Consider the following 20,511-nt stretch of genomic DNA (forward strand, 5'->3'; position numbering starts at 1 on the left):
TGGGAGTCTACCCTAACAAAGCGCCTGGGAAGGGGCAGCTCCACAGGAAGGGTCCCTGTGAGGAACCTCATGCCAGTCATCCCTGCAGCTGAGTGCAGGGGCCTGTAGGAGCCTCCAAGGGCTCCGACGGTGGCCTTGCGGGGGGATGCGTCATGCCACTAGGGGCCCATCGTTCGCTGGTCGGGTCTGATCCTCTGAGAAGGAAATACTTGGAAACAGACCTGGGCCCCTGCCAGGCCTCTTCCTCTCATAGCCATTCCTTCCTCACATCCTCCTCTTTCTCTGCCTTTGCAGTCCTTACACACTCTAACGTGCCTCTCTGCACACACCAGAACAACTTTTACTTAATGTGTCGGTTTCTTTGCTTCATGAGTTTAGGGTCTACCACCCGTGGGTAGGGTAAGGGGTCAGGGATAAGCTCCAGCAGGGCTGTTGCTCTCTGGATCACCCCAAGGAGTCTTCCCAGGTGAGCAGGGGCTCATCTCAGAAGTGCACTGGCACCAGCCTAGCTCTGTCATGGGGCGGCATCCATCTGGTCTCTAGGAAGGACCTGTGCAGCTTGCTGCCCCACTTGGGGAGCTGAGCGTGTTGCTGAGCAAATGCAGTGTCCCTGGGCCACCAAAGCTCAGCCTGCGCCAGGGCTGGCCTGGAAGGAGCAGGAAGACTGCAACAGGCGTGTTGTGAACGAGGGCATACTGAGCATCTCTGACCTGCTGGTGGTCTCCACAGCAGTGGACTTTTGTGTTGTGGATTTCTTGGAGACCAGAGTGAGCTGCTTGAACTGCTGTGCCCCGGGGCTCTGACCAGCTTTGTGAGACTGGTTCTTTGGTGGACAGAGGCAAACACTGCTCCCTCACAGCACCCAGGGATCAACGGGACTCTTCTATAGGTGTTAGCATCCACAAGGGCCACTGTGAGTGCATTCTGGGCAGGCAAAGCGTAAGGAAAGGGCTGGGTTTTAAGAAAATGAAACATCTGATAGTTGGGGATTTGGTAGTGGAGGGAAACGAATGTCAGAAGGCCCTGCAGGAGCCAGGCAGTCAAGACTGCAACTCAGCAGCCTCTTCTTAGCACGTGGCCCCAGCCAGTACCAGGGCAGGACTGTCTTTTGCTCGTGGTTACAATAGTGTGTTTCCTTCTGCACTGTGGGCTCAGCATTCTGCCTGTTTGCTTGGCCTCTCGTGGCTGTGTGAAGAGGTGTAACAAGGGCTTGAACACAGGGAGGCTTCAAGCCATCAAGGAGGGCTCCTCCTTCCATAGAAGTAGCTGGGCTTTCCCTCTGGCTACTGAGGTAAAGGCTCGGAGCCTGCTTGTGTGAGACTGTCCCCGATGTTTCCATCCCACCCCAGGACTGGCTTTTATCTCACCGACCTTTAGGACAGGTTTGTTGGACTCCAGAGGGCATGTGGCCTTCAGAGCATCTCTTTCCCTCCAGCGTGCCAACACCAGTGTGCTCAGTAACTGCCCCTGTTTTTAATCCAAGGGTTCAAATAAGAGTTCTCCCCTCTACCAGCTGTTTCTAGACCCATAGCCATGTGTTTGGCAGCCAAAGGACTGGGGATTACTCCAGCTTCCACAGTTCTATCGTCACCCCTCGGAGCCCTCTCAAGAGTAGGGATGAGGGAGGAGGACCCAAGTGTGAGAAGCAGGCCCTCTGGGAGTGCAGTGCGGTATTGGAAAGGTTCTGTGGCACTCTCTGGTCCTCGCACCCTTGGGTATATCTGGACAATGCTACAGAAGTCACCCCTGCTGAGGTGTGGCGACTCCACAGTACTATGTGCAGGTTGAAACAGACTCACTGTCATAGAACCTTGTCGCTGCCTTGGCTTGGCTTGAAGGTGACTGCTTCCTCTTGGGCCCTTTGTCTTCTGAAGGGCCACTGTGTTAGCTAGCCTCTGGGGCGCCCAAGAATCCCACGTGGCCTGGTCTGCAGGTGTAAGGTGTTCTCATCAACCATAAGAACACGGACCTGCAGAGTGTCTGGCCAGTGACCCCTAAGACGGGCCTTCTTTGTTCAGTACTGTCCATAAAGGTGCCACTTACTCCTTTTGATGGCTCATTGAATCCACACCCTGCTTTCAAATAAGGTTTGCAGCCCAGCGCCTCCATTAATGAGGTAGTGTCTCCTGGGAGATGCTGAGAAACCCTGTAGGGCCTGACCAGCCCTGCCCTTCCCCTGGATGCTGGCCTCTCAGTGCATGAGCAGTCAGGAGGGTCTGTCGCGTGTCCTCATTTCTGGAGAAAGAGTGGCCACTCTCATCGGAGGGCCATCAATGAGAGGGCAGTGAGCCCTGAGCCGCGTGGAGAGATCGACTTCCCCTCCCTGGTTCCTGAGGTGGCACTGTCAGCATCTGTGGACCTGGCCAAGGCAAGGAGGCACGTCCGCACACAGGCCCCACGTGGGCAGTCGGGTCGGGGCCTCGCGTGCTGGTCCAGCCAGAGGGACGCTTACCAACAGCTGTCTTTTCCCCACCTCAGAATAGCATTCCTTTCGAACACCACGGCAAGTAGCTGCTCGTCTCCGCGGAAGGCAGCACTGGGTGAGTGTGCTCATGGTGGGGCTCAGCAGATGGCCAGCGCCAGGTGGGGAGGGAGCCACCACTCCCCACCGCCTTGGGGACTCAGTGGGCTGGGCTTGCATGCCAGGTGCTGGCAGTAGAGTGAGGCTTCTTCTGCTTTGTTCTCCCTGCGTGGGTCCTAGAGCAGCTGTGGTCAGCTGCCCAGTCTGGGGGAAGACCCATCCTTGGTCTCGGACGGAGCAACCCCAGGGGACCATCCGCTGTGGCCTCGCCTTTGGCCTCCCTGTGCTGCAGTTGGGCATGTCTGTCGTGCTCAGCTGAGTGGCGCCATGCTTGGTGTCGGGCTCTTGAGCTCTTGCTGCCTTCAGGCTCCTGGTGGTCTATGCTCATCCCGGCTTTTTCAGTCGTCCCACTTCCTCTCTCATTTATCTCTGTCCTCATTTTGTGTTCTTTCCAAACTTGGTCCCTGCCCAGCCATCCTGTCCACGCAGCTGTCGTCTGTGTTACCCCACCCAGCCACAGCCACCTGCTCCCTACCGTCGGTGCATGGCCGGGCGTCTACGCTGCGCTCCCTTCTTGTCGGCCACGTGGCACTTGTGGCTCCTTCCCGCAGGGGCTTGGTTTTCCCAGGACTCGGAGTGCTGGGGACCCGTGCAGTGTTAACACCATGCACACTCTCGGAGATGCGTCGACAAGACTGCTTTTCCTGTCTTCCCCCAAGTGGGGTGCCTGTTTTTAGAGCAACCATTTGCTTCTCAGGAGGGGACCCTGGGAGTGGGCATCTCTGCCCAACTTGGATCCTCGCCATCGCTGCTGAGCGCAGCCCCGCGGTCTCCTGGCTTGCACTCCTCTTCTTCCTTTCCCTCTTCCTGTCACTTGTTCTGCTCAGCACGTGTTCTGGCCGCAGAGCCCCCTCTGTGCAGCTGGGGCACGGGTGTCTAGACTGGGGCCAGGCAGCAGTGTGTCCCCTCCCCGGGATGCATCGTGTGGTACTTGTGCCTATCACCTTGCTGGCCAGCCCCTCTGGCCTCATGCTGACCTTGTCCTGTGCTTTGGCTCCGACAGATTCCTGGTCGGGTGGCTTCCAGCGGTCTTCAGTCTGTCGTGCACCGATGAGCCTCTCCTTTTTGCTGTGAAGGGCAGACAATGCATGGCTGATCTACTCTGTTACCAATGGCTTTACTAGTGACACGCCCCCCGGTCTAGACCCGAAATGTTAACGCCGGGAGCCCTCCAGGCCACTCACCCAGCGACCCTCATGGGGAATCAAAACAAACTAAACGGACAGGCTCTGAGAGCCGCCATCGCCAGGGGCTGCCGGCGTGGCCCCCCGTGAGCCCGGTTTCCACAGGGCTGGGCAGAAGAGCAGAGTGTGGGAGACTCGCATTGAGAACCCAACTCCCTGTCAAGAGCCGCAGCTCCTTCCAGTGGTGGCGAACCTGTGCTCCCTGATGATCCCACTGCAACTACCAGTCTTCTACTTGGTTAAGACAGTTTTGTATCATTTTGCTAAAAATTACTGGCTTAAATCTGTGTAAAGAAATCCGTCTTTTTATTGTTTCTTTCTTGTCTGTTTTGCGGTCTTAAAAAAGATGTTGATTTCAAAGACTTCTGAGACAGACCCTGGCTGGAGCGTCTGTGTGAGATGGAGGCAGAAGAGGGGCGCACGTGAAGGACAAGGATGTGTGTTCTGTTTGTTTTCTCGTGTTGTGTTGTCCGTTGAGAGAAAAATCTCGTCAGAAGTTGTGGTTGTATGCGCCTGTGTGCCTCGGACCCACCAGCCCCCCCCCCACTGCAGGCTGAGGTGCCTGGTCGAATGCAGGTTAGACTCAGGCTGCCGCGGAGCAAGGGCTGAGGCCTGAGGGTCAGAGCTCTGCGGGTGCCCAGGCAGAGGCCTGGGGAGTTCTGAGACTCAAAGCTAGGTGTGCGTTCCTGGTTTTCTGGGGGGAGAGGACTGTGAGTCGGACACCCCGAGGTCCTGTTGGGGTCCCGTGTGGTCACTTTGGTGGTGGTGGTTCCTCTCTACCTTTGACTTTGCGAAGTTTCTGAACAGCTTACACACGGCTGCGCACATGGGTACCGCCATCGCCTCTGCTGGAAGCTAGGGAGCAGGCTGTCCTCACAGACTCGGGGTGTGCTGAAGGGAACCCGCCCTAAAGCGCCAAGTGGGGTGCCTGTCCAGCTGCACCGAGAATCTTCGCCTCCAGAAAGGTGGCACCACCTACTTCATGACCTTGAGCTGGACGTCTGTGAGGAGGCAGCCCCTGTGAGCCAGTCCAGTCTCTTCCTGTCCTGTCCTGTGCTGTGGGCACTGGCTGCTCTGCTGCTGCAGCTAGAATTTAAGATGCTCTTCCCTGCTGAGATTCTGTGCTGTCATACACCAGATGGTAGAGACAGCAGTGTTCTGGGGGCCCCCATCTGGGAAATGGGGTGTGGTATACATGTGCATGGGTCCATTTCCATTTCTTCTGCCAGCCTGTGGAGTGAGTGCTGCTGGTAGCCGGTACTCTTGGTGGGGCCTGACAGCGCCACTGTGGCTGCCCCTCCTTCCCCAGAGCTCCCTGGCACAGCACCGCAGTAGGCTGCTGGTGTGCCATGGTATCCCCACGCACAGTGGCGCTGTCCAGTGGGCCGGCCATCTTCCTGAGCCTGTGAGTGCTGCTTCCTGAATCCTGAACTGGTTACTCTGTTAGCATTTTGGAGTGTGGGGCTTTGACCGGGTGGGCTGCATTTCTAGGAGTGCTGAGGGAGTTCGGGACGGGTCATGGTGAGTGAGAGGTTTTCGTGGTGGCGAACCCCTTCATTAGAGTTGGGCCTTTGCCTGTCAGCAGCCGTCCCGTGTGGCAAGTACCCTTTGTCAATACCCATGGTCCCAACGTGGTTCCAGAAGGCTGGTGGCAGGCAGCCTCCAACCCTGCACCAGGCCTGGCCTGGGACTGCTGGCTTGCACTGGGAGCAGACCCGTCCTGATCCCTCGGGTGTGGCTGTTGCAGTTCTTGGCCAGTATGTAACCCCGTCATCACTGGCAGGCAGCATAGTTGAGTGTGTATCATCCTGTGTCTTGTGACCAGTCTCTGAGCTGTGCATTTGTACTACCACTGTATTTGTGTACTTTAACAATTATGTAAATAATAAATTCATAATGACTTCTACCTTTGTTCCCAGCCCCTTTTGAGTGGTCTTTATTTCATCAGCTGAGTTTTCCAAGGGTTCAGGTTGACCATGGGAAACTGACAGAGAGGGTGGCAGTCTGCTGGTCCTCTTAGCCTGTGGTGTTGAGGACCTGCTTAGAGCAGGCTCCAGAAGGACACCTCCCACCTCCCCAGAGTGGACTGTGTTGGGTGTGAGCTGGAGCCGGGGGTGCATGCAGTGATTCCAAGGGCCCCTCTCCAGCCTAGTGCCCTTTCGGAGATAGTCCCGTGACCTCCATGCCCCAGGGGCTATGTTGGCCAGAAGCACACCAGCACCTCAGGCTTTCTGGAAAGTAGACAATGAGCAAGCTAGCAAGATGACTGGTGAACACCACAGTGGACAGCATTTTCCATATGGTGACTGCTACTCAAATTCCCATAGGTGCAGGGAGAGGGCGTACACCTTCACCTCAACATACCTTCTCAGGGTGGGCATCAGGCCGCTGCCGCTGGAGCTGCGCCCAGGCCTCTCCTAACCTCCTGGTCTGCCTTTCTGCAGGCAACAGCCAGGCCCCCCTGGGTCAGGGTGCATTTGCAGCAGTCAGGTGTGGACAGGACTTCCTAGTCCACCCACTTGGAGGTTGCTGGAGCCAGGAACAGACAAGCCCTGTGCAGGCATGTGTGCATGTGCCAGAGGGGAGCTCCCCTGCAGTCCTGCCAGACTCCTGCAGTGCCTTCCTGCCATCTCACCCCAGCTAGATGCCCATAACCAGGACGCCTGGCCTTTGGCCTGAATTGCCTTTTCCCAGCCCCCTGCAGCCTGTTCCCCAGACATCCCAAGTTGGTCATTCCTGCCTCACACGGTTCCTGGAGGTGCTGGCAGGGATCTCCCTGTCCCTCCCCTCCCTGGCTGTGGGGCAAGACACTTTTGTCAGCTCTGCCCAGGCTGGCACCTTCCCCAAGCAGAACCAGAAGGCCTGGGGTGGTGGTTCACCCACTACCTCTGCAGCCATCCATATTTGGGTGCCATGAACCTAAAAGGGTGCCAGTGCTGGAGGTGAGGAGGAGCTGGTTGTGATCTGCATCCCTGAGGCCAGGCTGCAGTGTTGAGCCCCACAGTGGGCCTCTCAGGGGTTCAGGACATGGTGTCCCCCAGCACGTGATCAGGCAGCAGCCCAGGTTGTTGGACCCCAGTGCTGGTGTGGGGACCAGGGGATGTCTGTGCTCTCTACAGCCTGTGTGGGCACACTTGGCATGGGCCGGATGGATGTGCTGCTCGGGGTTGGCCTTCACAGGGTGCTGCATGTGAGCTACTTTGCTGCCCAGATCCTCCCTGTGGGGCAGCCCTGGTCATAGCCCATGTTCTAGTGTGCCCCAGCTTCTTCCAGGGTATTTGGGGCCTTCCTTGACTCTTTTGACCCTCTGCCACATACCTTGCCCACTGGTCAGCATCAGTATCACCTGCCTAGCAGCCACAGCTTAAGGATGTGAAGTGTCCCTTTCCCTGTGCTTGGAGACCATCTAGAACCCCTGGCTCATAGGTCTGGAGGGCTTCAGGGCCATGCTGCTTTCCCCAGGAAAGGGCACACCCACAGTGGGTCCTTCCCAGCTGAGCTGCAGTCGTCTTCCCGGGGAGCATCCCAACATCCTGACCATCTCAGAATCACTCGGGTCCCCGAAGCCTAACTTTCAGGAATCCCCATTTCCTGGCTCTCTTATGCCCTGGCCATGTGCTCTGGGTGTAAGTGTGGGACAGGAGGGAAAGGCCCGACAGCCCTGGCGCAGGGGCACTGCGCCCTGCTGTGGTCACCCAGGGGACGAGGGCCCGCTGTAGGTGGGAGACTCAGGAACCAGGAGAGGGTAATCATTGGTGGTGGATCAGCTTTTGCCATAGTTCCGGGGGCAGCCAGGTCCAGGAGGGAAGAAAGCAGGTCTTGGGGCCCCCAGGGGCCCTGAGTGGGGGTGCCTGAGAGAGGGGAGCATTGGCTACGTGCCACTGAGGCTCTACACTTTCCTACTCCCGCTCCCCATGTTTTGTGCCTCCCTCTGGTTCCTGGAGATTGCCTATGGCCATGGCCTGGACGCTTCCTGTCCTGAGGCTTGGGGTTCCCACTGTTCCCACTGCATGTGGCAAGGTTGATAATCTGGGGACATGTATGGCCCTGAGCCATCTGGGCTAGCCCATCACCCCTGCAGCTGCTGGCACTGCCCACCAGCCAAGCCCCTGACTTAGGGTACAGGAAGACCAGAGAAGGGAAGGGCACCCCAGAGCCATGGGACTGTATCAGGGCTGCCAGCAGATGAAACTGCCCCTGGCTTCCTCACAGAACTGGACAGGGCCAGGGCCCGGGCCCAATGAAGCGAGGTCGGGACAGAGGAGAGACTGGGCCCGAGACGTGAGCTCTCGCCTCCTTTTCGTTGCAGAGGAGCAGGGACATGGCGTCTCTTCGGCTGCACGCGGCCCGTCAGGGTGCCCGCTGCCGTCCCCAGCGCCCACGACGCACCACCTACTGAGGGGCTTCAGCTGCCTCTGACCGGGCTCCCAGCCACGCAGGCCGCCGCTGGCCACAAGGGCAGGTGGGTGTGAGGTGCCCAGGGCAAGCCCGAGCGCTGAGCACGGGCTGGATGGAGGAGGATGGGGAGCAGAGATCAGCAGGCGCTGGCCACATAGCGCAAATCTACCAGCCAACCAGGGGACAAATAAATGGAAGGCAGGAAAGTGTGTTTTGAGGCCACACGCAGGAAACAGAGCTCCCACTGCACCTCCACTCAGCCCTCGCACCACACAGGGTCCTGCGGGTCCAGGCACCCAGCTGGGGACCCCTCTAGGTTGCAGCCCCCTCCCTGCCTGCCCCCTTCTCTCCACCATCTGTGCTCTGTGAACACAAGTCGCTGCTCAGGGAATGTTCCAGAGCAGACAGCAGTAGGAAAACTGACGAGGACAGAGCAGTTGGTAAGAACAACCAGGTCATTTCCAAACCCAAGCGAGCTGAGGGTACACCAGCACACACCACACGTAGCTCCGAGGACCAGGCCCCCCAGACTCCTGCCACACGCAGGTTTATTTCACACCTTCGCGGGTGGAATGAGCTCTTTGTACCGTAGACAGAGAGGGGTGGGCACCGTGGGAGGCGAGGGCAGGGCAGGGGGTCAGACAGGCACCAGGGAAGGCCTCGGGGAGGTGTCCGCTCGCCAGCCCGCCCTCCTATTAAAGTCATGTTGTCTCAAAGCCTGGGCTTCTAGGTCCTTGACCACGTGGGGGGCATGGGCTGCTTGGGGTGAGCAGGCGGCTTGTAACCATGGGCTTGGCTTCACCGCAGATCCGCTGTGGAATGACACGTTCCCACCCCGCCACCTTCCCCGCAAAACACAGGTCAGGTGATGACCCGATGACCAGCATCCAGCGCTGAGCCAGTGGCCCTGCCTAAGCTGGTCCTGTTTGTGAAATAAATACAAGCGTTGCCAGTCTCTGTAGCTCTTCCCTGCACCCTGCCAGCCCCGCCAGGCCACTCACACGCTGGTCTCCGGGGTGTGGACCACCTCCCCGTTTTTCTCAGGCTCTGCCTTCAGGAAGTGTTCCACCTCCCGGGTGTCCACCCTCACCTCCGTGGGGGGCTTGTGGAGCCTCTCTGCCTCCGAGGCAGCCTCCTCAGGCTGTGGCGCCTCGGGCCCCTTCCTGATGCAGAAGAAGTTGCCCAGCAGCAGCACGAGGGAGGAGGTGAGCACCTCAGTCCCCGCCAGGATGAACACGTACTTGTAGACGTGGGTCGCGTCCAGCAGCTTGCCTGCAGGGGGACTTGGGTCACCGGCTGCTCCAAGGGCTCGGCACACCCCAGGGCCAGGCTCCTACAGAAGCCCATGTGGTGTCTGACTTGCAGAAGTGCCCCCTCTCCCTCCCCCGAGGCCCTCTGAGGTCTTCCTGCCGTCCCCATCTCCCCTCCTGCCCCTCTCAGGAGAGTAGAGACCGACCCTAAAAGCAGAAGTGGCACTGCAGAGTACCCAGGTGTGGCCCTGCTGCCCACTCAGGAGGGGCACTGCTGGACTCAGCCTGGCCCTGTACCTTGTGACCAAGCAACCCCAAGACAGGGAGGGCCACTTGTGGCCTCCGACCCCACCCCACCCCACCCCAGGATCATCCTGGGGAAAAGGAACAGCCAGGGGCTAAAGGGGCTCTAGGGCATGCCAAGTGACCTCTCCTTGAGCCAGCCTGGCCATGCTGCCCTCCAGTTGGACTTTCCAGATCCCACTGGGAGTTTCCTCAGTCGAGGCCCAGAGTTTCAAGCACTGGATTGGCCCCCAGCAAGCCGTCCCTCTGTGTGCAGATGGCCTAAAAGCAGCTGCCAGGCCTGTGGGTGTTCCTGCCCGGCTCAGGGCCTGCTGCTCACTCCTGACCAGGGCCCACAGTGAGTCCCTAGGAACCCCAGGGCCTGCCAGCCTTTGCCCTCAGCAGTACTCACCGCCCGACGGGGGTCCGACGAGCACAGCCACAGCCTCCAGCAGCAGCACAAGGCCAATGGCACTGGAGAACTTATGGGTGCCCACAATGGCCATGAGCACCTCGAACTGCAGGGCCCCCACCATGCCGTAGGAGATGCCGAAGAATATGCAGAAGACCACCAGGCCACCGTAGTCGCTGGCTGTGGAGCCCGTCAGGTCGGTGAAGCCGTTGAAGAACATGGCGAAGCTGAAGAGGTAGACCGAGTAGGGCCGCACCTTCTTGAGCCCGGTGATGAATCCAGCTGTGGGCCTGGCGAAGATGTCGATGAAGCCCAGGATGGTGAGCAGGAAGGCAGCCTGCGTGTCGGGCACACCCAGGTCCTTGGCGTAGCTCACCACAAACACGGGTGGTACGAAAAGCCCCAGCACCATGATGGAGGCGGCGGCAGCGTAGATGACGAAGCCACGGTCCCTGAAGACGCTCAGGTCCAGCAGGCGCCGGGCAGGCCGCTGGGGGCCTGGTGCCCCGCCCGGCTGGGGTGCCACCAGGGGCCTCATGAGCGCAGCGCACACGCAGCAGTTGAGCAGCAGGCCGCCCAGGATGAGGAAGCCACCCCGCCAGCCGTACCGGTCCTGCAGCAGCTGCCCCAGCGGCGACAGCGCACACAGGAACACTGGGCTGCCCGCGGCCGCCAGCCCATTGGCCATGGGGCGCCGCTTGTTGAAGTAGCGGTTGAGCATGATGAGGGAGGGTTGGAAGTTGAGAGCCAGGCCCAAGCCTGCAGGGGCAGGCACAGGCGTAGGATGAGACCCTCCCCGGCCCCAGACCTGCGCCCCTGCCCCTGCCCTCCACGCCGGCCCTGTGGTGTGTGGTCTGACAGGAACCCCTGCTGCTTGCCTCTGGGCTGTGCTCACTGCTCCTCCAGATCCCACCCCCAGAAGCTCCCGGCCAGGCCCTGCTCACCAGTTATGACCCCTGTGGTGAGGTAGACTTGGATGATGCTCCTACAGAAGGAGGCAGCCACCATGCCCAGGGATGCGAAGAGGCCACCCACAAGCATGACAGGCCTGCAGCCAAAGCGGTTCACACACACACTGCAGAGGGGGCCTGCGGGGAGGCGGCTGCTGAGGAGGGGCTGCCCCGGCCTCCAGCTAGGCTGTGCCTGTCCAGTGCCCAGGGCCTCTCCTCCCAGTGCCACCTCAACTCAGCAGGGATGCCAGGAGCCCTGCAGACCAGGTTCCCCAAGGGCAGAGCCCAGCCACCCATGGGGCGTATTCCCATGATGGTCTGGTGGGCCTGGGCAGGTCATCAAGGACTAGCCATGGTGCAGAGGAGGGCTCCCCGCGACCTCGCCCTCTGGGACTGTCTGAACAACCCACATGTCGGGACAGGGGTGGAGACAGACTGCTTTCTAGCAGGTTCCCATCTCAAGGGCTCCCTTTAGGGCCACTGTGGATCTGCAATGGTTTGGGCTCAACCCTGGGACAAGCCCCACCCATTGGGCTCCTGTGGCCACCAGGACTTGGCCAGCCTGTCCCAGGCGTTGCCACAGGTGGCCCCTGAGCCGACGGCCTCACCTGTGCCGTAGAGCATGGCCAGCAAGATGGAGGAGATCCAGGCTGTGTCGCTGTAGCCAATCCCGAACTCCCGCATGAGCTCCTTGAAGAAGACGCTCACCGCCTTGGGGAAGGCGTAGGAGAAGCCGGTGATGACAAAGCAGCCGAAGAGCACGGCCCAGCCCCAGCCCCCATCAGGGGCCTTGACGCCCGTGGGACCCTCGTCCACCACAGCTCCTCCCATGGCCAGAAGGGCTGGTTCTGCCGCACCTGGGGAGAGAGGAAGCAGGGCTGAGTTGGGTGAATGAGCCCAGAGTCTCAGAGGCAGGCAAGGGCTAGCACTGCACTCGTGGCTGCAGGGGCTCCGTGGGCAGCCTGCCCTGCTGCACCCACCCCTCCCCAGCCTCCTCCTCCTGCAGCTGGCTTTCTGAAGGGCAAGGGTTGATTTGGGCTCAGCCAGGACTTTTGCCTCCTGGAAAGCGCAGACCCTGCTGGGTGGACAGCCTGGCTGGTGTGTGTCCTGCCCCTGTGGCCCGCTGCATTCAGCCTGCAGGAACTGGCATGTAACATCCTCCCCCTCCTCGGGCCATGCCAAGCCCTCCCCTGGAGGGCGTGCAAGGGTGCTGCCAACCTCTGCCCCGCTGTCTAGATAAGATGGCCAGGCTTACCCTTGCTCTCCTGCCCCCAGAAGAGTCAGGCTCCCTGCCCCTGTTCACCACACCCCTGTTCAGCTTCCTGGCTGTACAGGACAGAGGCCTTCATATGGGAACAAGCCAGATTGTGGTTGGGGAGAGGCCAAGGGTCCTGACCTGCGGGCACCTTACAGTATACCCAGGAAGGTCAGGAGGAGGCTTCCATTGGCCCCCGCAAGGCTGCCAAGGCAAGGAGCGGATTGTCCTAAGCCCCACACAGGCCCAGGGCTGACTTCCCTTGTAAACTCCAGGAGCTTAGCTCCTCTAAGACAGAGTAAGTCAGAATGTTGGGACCAGATTTCCACCTTCCCGTCCCATCCCATTGGAAGTTGCCAATCCCACATCCCCCACCTCACCAGGGAGAGCTGTGACAGGGTCTGTGTCCCTGGGTGTCTGGAACCCGAGGCCTTCAGCCTCGCCTGCGCAGCGTCTCCCTCCAGTGGTGTGCAGCCAGCCAGCTCTCTGGGGAAGAAAGTGCAGCCCTGGTGTGTCAGGTTAGCCATTGTCCATGGTGTGACCGCCCCTGTGGCAGGTACCTGGGGTGGGGGGGATAGGCTTGGGCCGCACCCCACCCCCTTCCCCACGTCTTCCTGAAGACGTGGTATTCCCCAGGGGATACCTTCAGGCATGCCAGAGACTGCACTCAGCTGGGTTCCCCATCCCCCCATCCCCCCTGCAGGGGCCACACCAGTTCTGTGATGCTGTGCCCAGCTGAGACCCCCAGCCGGGAGTGGGGCCAAAGGAGGAACATCATGCACAGTGAGGACACACTGCAAGGGGCACTGAGGGCAGGATCACTGTGCCATCTTAGTGCCTAGTTAAAAGACCTAAGAGCCCACACAGCAGGGAGCTGACCAGTCACCCTAGGGACCACTCACTGTGAAGGAGCCAATGTGGGAGGGGCGATTGTCCCTGCCAGCCCCCACTTGCTTGGAGTGGCCTTGGATGCTTATAGCACTTTCTGAAACGAGTCAGGCAGGCTGGGACGTAGTGCAGAGTCCTGGCCTAGCACACGTGAGTACTGCAAAAATTAAATGAATGAATCGAGGGCCTTGCAAAGTCCAGGAGGGGAGTGCTCAGTAATGGCCACAGGAGCAGCCGGACCCCACATGCCCAGGGTCCTCCCCAGAAACAGAGTGAGGCAGCTGGGGCTGTACCAGCCCTGCCCAGTCCTGCTAGGGGAATCACAGGCACCCCAGCCTTTTGAAGTCCCCCTTGCTTGTCCACTGCCCACCGGGGCTGGGCCCTCTTGGAGGCATCCAGGGTCCTCAGGAGGCAGTAGGGACTGCTGGGAAGCAGAGACATCTGCCACCTGCTGGAGAAGAGCACCCCTAGGCTGTGGCTTGGGGAGGCAGGCAGAGGGTGGGCTGGTGCCAGGACTCAGGCCAGGAGAGCACAGCATGTTCTAGGCCCTTCAAGGTTGGTTGCTACCACGTGAGGGTCACTCGTGGAAGATCGTCTGTTCCACGGAGATTGTGGCGCCTGGGGCACATGCTCCCAACCAAGGCCCAGCACTGTGGTCCATTGCCACCCAGCTCAGGCACCCTGAAATGGCCTCACCAGTGCCTGCTCCAGCCTGTCACCCAGAGAGGCTGCAGAGTGAGGCCTCAGCAAGGTCGTGGTTTTTCAGACCAGAGGTTGACTTTAAGCTGGCTGTCTGCCAGCCAGGCTTGGGGCAGGGTAGGTGGAGTGAGGGTCTGGGACCTCTTACACCTGGCTGCTCAGGAGGAGCAAGTCTGTGGCTCCACCTCCCAGGGACCCTGAGCATAGAGAGGCTGAGGTGTGTGCAGGCTAATTATCCATCTGTCTCCACCCAGAGGAGGAAGCAGCACCCACCATGGTCCCTCTCCCACAGCATATCCATGGGCACGCCCAGCAGCCTGGCCTTTTGGTGACATTTACCCTCCCAGGGAAGCATGTGAACCAGCCCAGAAATAAACTGGCCTCTGGGTTACAGAAAGCTGATCTCCCTGGGTGCATCTGGGTTAGCAGGAGCTCCAGGTACTCCCCAGGGCTGATCCCTGGAGGTCCTTCCAAGGCCCCATATCCCAGACTGCCAGGAGCTGACAGGGGACAGTTCATGGCAGGAGTACATGGAGAACCTTGGCCCTCGGGGAGACTCCAGGTACCCTCCCAAGTCAGGGCTGGGGGCCTGCACTCTCCCCTCTGCCTGTACTGCACGCCTCCCACATACAACCCTGTGCCCCGGCCTGCTCTTCCTTGGCCTCCCCAGAAACCTCACCTTTCAGCAGCCTGAGGTCCTTAGGCTGGACTGTCAGCCCCAGGAGTGCAGGCCAGGTCCCTGCAACGTCCCTGCCTTTGTGGCCCAGGCAGGTGGAAGGCACAGGGACCATTATATTCCTTCAATCAAATTCCAGACCCCTGAGAACCAAGGAAGCAGTCCCTTTGTGCTAGGACCTGGCCTTTGAGGGTTGGAGGTGCTGAATCAGGGAGAGGGAGGGCCTGCTTCTAGGTTCCCATTCTTCCTTCCCTCATTGACACTGTTGTGAAAACAGGTAACCAGGACTGGGGATGTGGCTCAGGCGGTAGCGCTGAGCCACATGCATGCAGGCTGGCATGCGCGGGGCGCTGGGTTCGATCCTCAGCACCACATAAAAATAAAGATGTTGTGTCCACCGAAAACTAAAATAAATAAATAAATAATCATGTAACCAGCAGTGTGCCCCTCCCTGCAGGAAGAAGCCAGCACCCTCAGCCCTGTCCCCACCAGTGCAGAGATACAGGGGCAGGGGCTGCCTCCAGGGAGAGGTCAGAAGGTTGGTTGGGGGTGGGGGGCTGGCCTGGGCCCTCCACCCTGGTTCCGCTGCCTGCCTCCTACCCCTGCAGGCTCCCACTTGTCCGCTCACATCCTCTTCGCAGGGCCAGTGGGGTGGAAACACTGGCCTCATTTGCCAGGCTGGATACTGCCACCCAAGGCTAGCAACTGGCTGAGTACAGATCTCAGCTAGGACCCCCAGAAGTGTGGCCCCGGGGATGGCGCCCTCAAGTCCCACCTCCTACAAGGAGGCTTCTACCCTTGCTGCCACACAGTGGACAGCCCCGGGGATCTGGTCTAGCTTCTCAGCAAGGCTTCGGTCAGTGGCTGAGGCTGCTGTGGAGGTTGGGGTGAGCGCAGAGCTGCCCTCCCCCAACACCAAAGCCTGCGGAACCCTGCATGGGCTGCCCCTCCGCCTGGCCATCTGGACCCATTCCTCCACTCCCGTGCAGCCTTCCGCCCAAAGGCCAGCGCTCCGAAGGTGCCCGCCCACCCAGGATCAGGCGTGGAGGGAGACAGGTGGGAAGAGGTGAGACGAGGCGAGGGCACTAGGGCTGGACGCGGGAAGCCGAGGCCCCTCCTCCGATGGACGGGCCTGCTGGCTCCTGCCGCCCGGCTGGCGGGTGGGGGTCGGCCACTCTGGGCGGGTCCCACCGGAGCTGGGCCGGGAGGGGGAAGGGGAGGATGCTCCGCCCGTGCGGCCGGCCACGGGACGTGGGGGACGTGACCGCGCCAAGGGAGGAGCCGCCGCCGTATTGCCTGGAGTAGGCGCCCTTCCTCCGCTACCGTACTAGCCAGCGCGGGTGCCACTGGGGTCAGCCCAGCAGCAGTACAGCGCTGAGCGTCCACCGCCCCGCCCTGCACACCGCAGGGGCCGCGCGTCCCCCTGCGGTGCGCCCCCTAGGGCTGGGGCGGCTTCTTCTGTGCTCCGCAGAGGCAGGACGGGTGCGCCCGGCTGGGGGCCGCCAATTCCTAAACTCAAGAGTTTCGCATCCTGGCCAAGACTCGAACTCTGGCCAGGGGCGCGCAGCCTGGGTGCGTAGACTGCCCGTGGGACCCTTCCCACAGATGGAGACTGAGGCTGGGAACGCAGGCCCCGCCCCTGTTCCAGGGCCCAGTGCCTGGTGGCCCAGGGCCTGATCCAGAGGTACCTCCAATTGCTCAGCACCACCATGCAGAAGGCCCTGCCCCGGGCCTTAGGTGCGGCGGGCACTTGGCTCCTCACTGGCCCCTCCCTTCCCACACTGTCAGGTCACCGCAGGACAACCCAGGAGCCCATAAGCCCGGCACATGGCATGCTGTGGGGTCCCACCCACAGGCCCCCTCCGTACACACTCTTAGAGGGCTGCTTGGGGTCAACAGAGCCCTCTCCTGTTCCTCCAAAATAGGTATCCATGCTGTGGGCATTGAGGGCCAGATGCCTTCTGGGTAGCAGGCACTACCCAAGGTCACCCAGGGAGTCTGTCTTGGGATGAGGCCTCCCAATGGCCACAGAAGGCTCTGACCACACCAGAGCCCTGGGCAGGAAAGTGCAGTGCCTCTAGTGTTCTGTTGGGAGCAAACCTGCCCCCATCACCCAAAGACACACACACCTGCCCACCCGAGAGCCCAGGCACTTGTGGGATTGTCCCCATCCCTCTCCCCATCCACCAGACACCAGCCAGCTCTTGGGCCTGTAAAACGAAGCTGAGGCCCTCTGGACACCCCCCAGCTCCTCCCACCCCCCTCATCCCCACCAGCACCCACGCCTGCTCTAAGCTTTGGACAAGTCCCCTCAGCCTACCAAGTGGTCCTGACTCTGGTCATCAGAGTGATTCTGTCAGTTTGGGTGGCCTAGACAGGCAGCCCGGTGCCTCTGGGATATGGCCCCCAGCTGCCCCTTTGTCACTAACCCAGACTCCAGGTGCCACATACACACCAGTACACAAACCCAGACCCACACCCTCAGCCCAGAGCTAAGGGCTTGCCTTCCACCAGGTGCCTGCTCTTGATGGGCCCAGCATCCAGCTAGCAATCAACCCACTTTTCCTAGTTTTTCCTCAGGCTGGGGAACTGGCAGGCTAGTCCACTTCTTGTCCCACCTGTATCCAGCCTGCTGGCTTTTGGCCCCGGAGGGAGCGTGGGTGTGTAATGGTGAATTTAGGGACAGAGTAAGAGGACAAGGAGGGGCGGGAAAGGAAGATCCGAGGGCTTCCCTCCCCAGGGTCCAGGCCTGGCGCACACGTGCCCCCTTCAGGGAGGTGGCCCCACCAAATATAGCCCGCGGCCCTGGCCCGGGCTGGCCCGCACACCGAGCTATTTATACTCGGGACCAGCTCTGCTGCCAGGCGCTACCACCTCCTGGCCAGAGCCCAGTCCCCGAGGGCCGCCCGACGGATGGGTGCCCAGGCGGGCTGGGAGGCAAAGCTGGGCGCCTGGGGTTGGAAGGCACAGAGCTGGCTGCCTGGAGCCCTGGGGGGGGGGGGGCAAAAGGGGCGGGAAGGCTCGTCTAAGCCGAGACGCCCCAGAGTCCGGTAGACCGCGAGGGGAAGGGGCGAGGGGGCGGGAAGCCGCGGCCCGAGGAGGACGACGCGCGGCGCCAGCGCAGCCCACCAGCGACTCGGAGAGCCCGGCCTCCGCCCGCGCGCCCAGCATCCCGGCCGCGCCTACCTGCCGCCGCTCGGCCGCCGCGCCCGCCGCTGCCCGACTCGGCTGCCAGGCGCCGCGCCGGGGGCGACTTTAAGTGCTCTCGTCGCTCGCGCGGCACGTCCCCGGCGCACGTCACCGCTGCCTGGCGCCGCCCCTGCCGCCCCGCCCGGACCCCGCGCGCCGCCGCCGGAGGGGGCGACCATGCCGCTGCTCCCCGACGGCGCGGCCCGAGGCCTGCCAGCCCCGCCGGGCCCACGGACACCCGGCCGCGGCCCGCCCTGTCCGTGCTCCCCGAGCCGACCCCTGCCCGGACGCGCTTCTGGCCGGCCGGTCCGCCGCCTCTGCGCCCCTACCCGGGCGGCCCGGCAGCCTCCCTCTGGCGCTGGGCCAGGAGTTCCCGCCGGCTGAGACGCGGCCACTTCATTTCCTCTCCCAAGACCACGGCTTCCTTCTGCTCCAACTGTGACAGGAGCGTGGCCGCGTCCCTGCGACCTCCAGGACCGGGACCTCGCGTCCTGCACTCCCGGGGCGCGCCCTCTAGCAGACAGGAGCGCACACCCACCGCCGCGCGCAGCAGGGCTCGGCGGACCCAGCCCCATCCCACCGCCCCACCGCCCCACCGCCTGGTCCAGCCCTCCGCCCCACGCCCGGCTCCCTGAGGCCGCGTCGGACCTGCGCGCGTCCTTATTCCCGCCTCATCCGCACCGCCGCCTGCTCCCGGTGCGGGGCCGGGCCGGGCCGGGCCGGTGCGGGTGCTGGTGCAGGCGGTTGCAGCTTGGGCAGTCTTGGGCAAGGCCTTCAGCCCCTCTCAACTTCCCTTTCCTCAGTAGCTCTGCCCTCTGCGACACCAGATAAAGTCCCAAACCCCAGCCCTGACCCGCCGCCCCTGTCTCCCTGCCCAAAACCACGGAGCTGCCCCCAGCCCCTCCCCGGAAGGAGTAGGATTGGAAGGCCAAGGGGCTCTTTCCAGCTTGAGGGAGTCCACATTTGTCCTCCGTGGGTGTGTCTAGGCCCAGTTTTCTTACTGGCATCATGAAAGTAGGCGATGGGTGCTAAGGTTTGAGGAGGTGCCAGGGAACTGGCCTTTCTCAGCCTGGGCCTGGAACACCATTTGTCCTCTGCCATCCTTGGGGACCCTGGGAGCACTCCAGGTCTTCTGGGGCTAAGGAGCCTGAGGTGGGTAACTGGACTTTAGCAGAAAGATCCCCACACCAGGATGGGGGTCCGGGAGAGAGTGGGTGGTGGACCCTCTTCCGAGGACTCTTGGCCCAGTAAAGGGAGGGCAGCATGGCCTTGGCCTTGGCCCCAGAGCCCACTGTGTGGTGCCCTAGCATCCTGAGATGTCCAGCACAGTAAGGTCTACTGCTCTTTTTTTCCTTTACTTCTTTGTTGCTGGGAATTGAACCCAGGGCACTTACCACTAAGCTACACCCACAGTTCTTTTTATTTTTTATTTGAGAAGAATCTCACTCAGTTGTTTAGAACCTCACTAACTGCCTATCAGTATGCAGTGCCTTTTCAATGCTCAGACTTCAGAAGGGTCCCACTGGGTGTCCAGCACCTGGTAAGGCCTCTAGGCCTGTACCTGGACTTGGGTCTTGGATGGCCAGGCTGCACCTGACACACAGCCCCGTAGGGCACCTGGGGTCTAGGATCCGGTACCCAGGGGAGAGGTCAAGCCCTCCCCTGCCTCCCCTGTGTTCATTAGAGGCAGTGATGCCAGCAGGCCTCAGTTCCCATCCCAGGGCCTAGAGCCCATGGGCACACCCGGTGGGTGTGGCTGGAGCCACCAGGGAGAATGGAGAGGTCTGCTGCCCAGCTCTGGGTGGTGTTGGGAGCACCCACTCCAGGCACGGCTCCAGTGGTCAGTTCCCACACAGTGGCCCCAAGCTACACCCCAGCCCAGGCTTCCCTCTATTCGCAGAGGGAGAGCCACCCTGGTGAAGGGGCAGCTTCCCGGCACTGCCACCACAGTCCGCCAGCCCTGCCCTCCGGCTCCAGGTCACAGCCGCAGGTCCTGTCAGGTCCTGAATGTGCTCTGAGGAGCCTCAGTGGCTGCAGCCCGGGGTGGGGACAGCCTGGAGGGTGGCCCTGCCTTCCCTGGAAACAGCATGTGTGGACCTTCCTGAGCCCGTGTCACCTGCAGGAGGCGGAGCCAGAAAGGATCTTGAAACCTGGGGAGAGTTTCCTGACAGATTCCCTGACTCCAGCAGCCACCTCAGGGAGGGTGTCAGGTGCCAGGGAATCTTCTAGGCTTGGAGAGCCATGCAGACCCCACCCTCCAGGTCCCAGCCTACTCACCTGCCCTCCACGCCTGGCTGTACCACCCGGAACCAGCTGATGCCCCACAGACTGGACTGGGGCTGAGACAGACCAGGTCAGACATTCCACTGAGCCCTGGCTCCCTTCCTGGGGTCCCCAACTGCCTGGCTCCTGCTGCTGCTGCTGCCTGAGGGCTCCCAGAGGATCTGGTGACACAACTGCTACAGCCTGTCCCTCCCCCCCCCACCGCCCGGGGCCACACCTCTGCGCAGACTCCAGGCCTCTGCGGGGTGGTGAGAAGCAGCCAGCCCAGTCCGGAGAGGGTCACGCTGTGGCCCAGGTCTGAGCCCAGCCCTGCCTCCCCTCATGCACCTTCTCCAAGGCCTTTCCCTCAAACCCTCTCCCTGCTCCCAGGAAAATAAACACAGACCCCACAGCTGCCGGGCCCTCCCACTGAGCTGCAGCCCAGGCAGTGGGCAGAGGAGACTGCGGGAGAAGCCGGACCTGAG

At 61.4% G+C, this 20,511-nt stretch overlaps 2 protein-coding genes across 11 annotated transcripts in view; one reads left to right on the forward strand and one right to left on the reverse strand.

The window, feature by feature from the left end:
• Positions 1 to 9,065, forward strand: part of Csnk1d (casein kinase 1 delta) — a 29,733-nt gene extending 20,668 nt beyond the window's left edge. Inside the window, exons 9-10 of one of the 3 annotated variants that reach the window (XM_076870805.2) lie at positions 8,075 to 8,227; positions 8,971 to 9,065. In XM_076870805.2, the coding sequence (XP_076726920.1) occupies positions 8,075 to 8,164 (90 nt within the window). In that variant the 3' untranslated portion in view covers positions 8,165 to 8,227; positions 8,971 to 9,065. Of the gene's footprint in view, positions 1 to 2,478; positions 2,541 to 3,584; positions 5,684 to 8,074; positions 8,228 to 8,970 lie in introns of those variants that run through there. The other 2 variants (XM_076870807.2, XM_076870806.2) reach the window with 2 other exon arrangements.
• Slc16a3 (solute carrier family 16 member 3) lies at positions 8,668 to 20,116 on the reverse strand. Of its 8 annotated transcripts, none has more exons than XM_076870798.2 (7): positions 20,042 to 20,116; positions 13,215 to 13,357; positions 12,693 to 12,798; positions 11,666 to 11,914; positions 11,052 to 11,195; positions 10,108 to 10,866; positions 8,668 to 9,435 (listed from the first exon to the last, which is right to left on the reverse strand). In XM_076870798.2, the coding sequence occupies exons 4-7, from the start codon at positions 11,886 to 11,888 to the stop codon at positions 9,161 to 9,163; spliced, it is 1,401 nt and encodes a 466-aa protein (XP_076726913.2). In that variant the 5' UTR covers positions 11,889 to 11,914; positions 12,693 to 12,798; positions 13,215 to 13,357; positions 20,042 to 20,116; the 3' UTR covers positions 8,668 to 9,160. The 8 variants fall into 8 exon arrangements, with proteins under 8 accessions (XP_076726913.2, XP_076726912.2, XP_076966695.1 ...); XM_076870797.2 differs by lacking the exon at positions 20,042 to 20,116 and adding an exon at positions 17,762 to 17,824; XM_077110580.1 differs by lacking the exon at positions 20,042 to 20,116 and adding an exon at positions 17,762 to 17,824 and having other exon boundaries at positions 12,688 to 12,798.
• Positions 20,117 to 20,511: the final 395 nt, after the last annotated feature.

This window comes from Callospermophilus lateralis, chromosome 11 (genome assembly GCF_048772815.1).
Source record: "Callospermophilus lateralis isolate mCalLat2 chromosome 11, mCalLat2.hap1, whole genome shotgun sequence".
NCBI lineage: Eukaryota > Metazoa > Chordata > Mammalia > Rodentia > Sciuridae > Callospermophilus > Callospermophilus lateralis.

What these genes read in the sequence shown, in the direction of transcription:
- Slc16a3 (XM_076870803.2), bottom strand. Translation starts at nt 11,888, where the DNA reads ATGGGAGGAGCTGTGGTGGACGAGGGTCCCACGGGCGTCAAGGCCCCT. An exon ending in GGCCATGCTCTACGGCACAG is followed by an intron (nt 11,196 to 11,665) that starts GTGAGGCCGTCG and finishes GCCTCCCCGCAG; the next exon opens with GCCCCCTCTGCAGTGTGTGT. An exon ending in CACCACAGGGGTCATAACTG is followed by an intron (nt 10,867 to 11,051) that starts GTGAGCAGGGCC and finishes CTGCCCCTGCAG; the next exon opens with GCTTGGGCCTGGCTCTCAAC.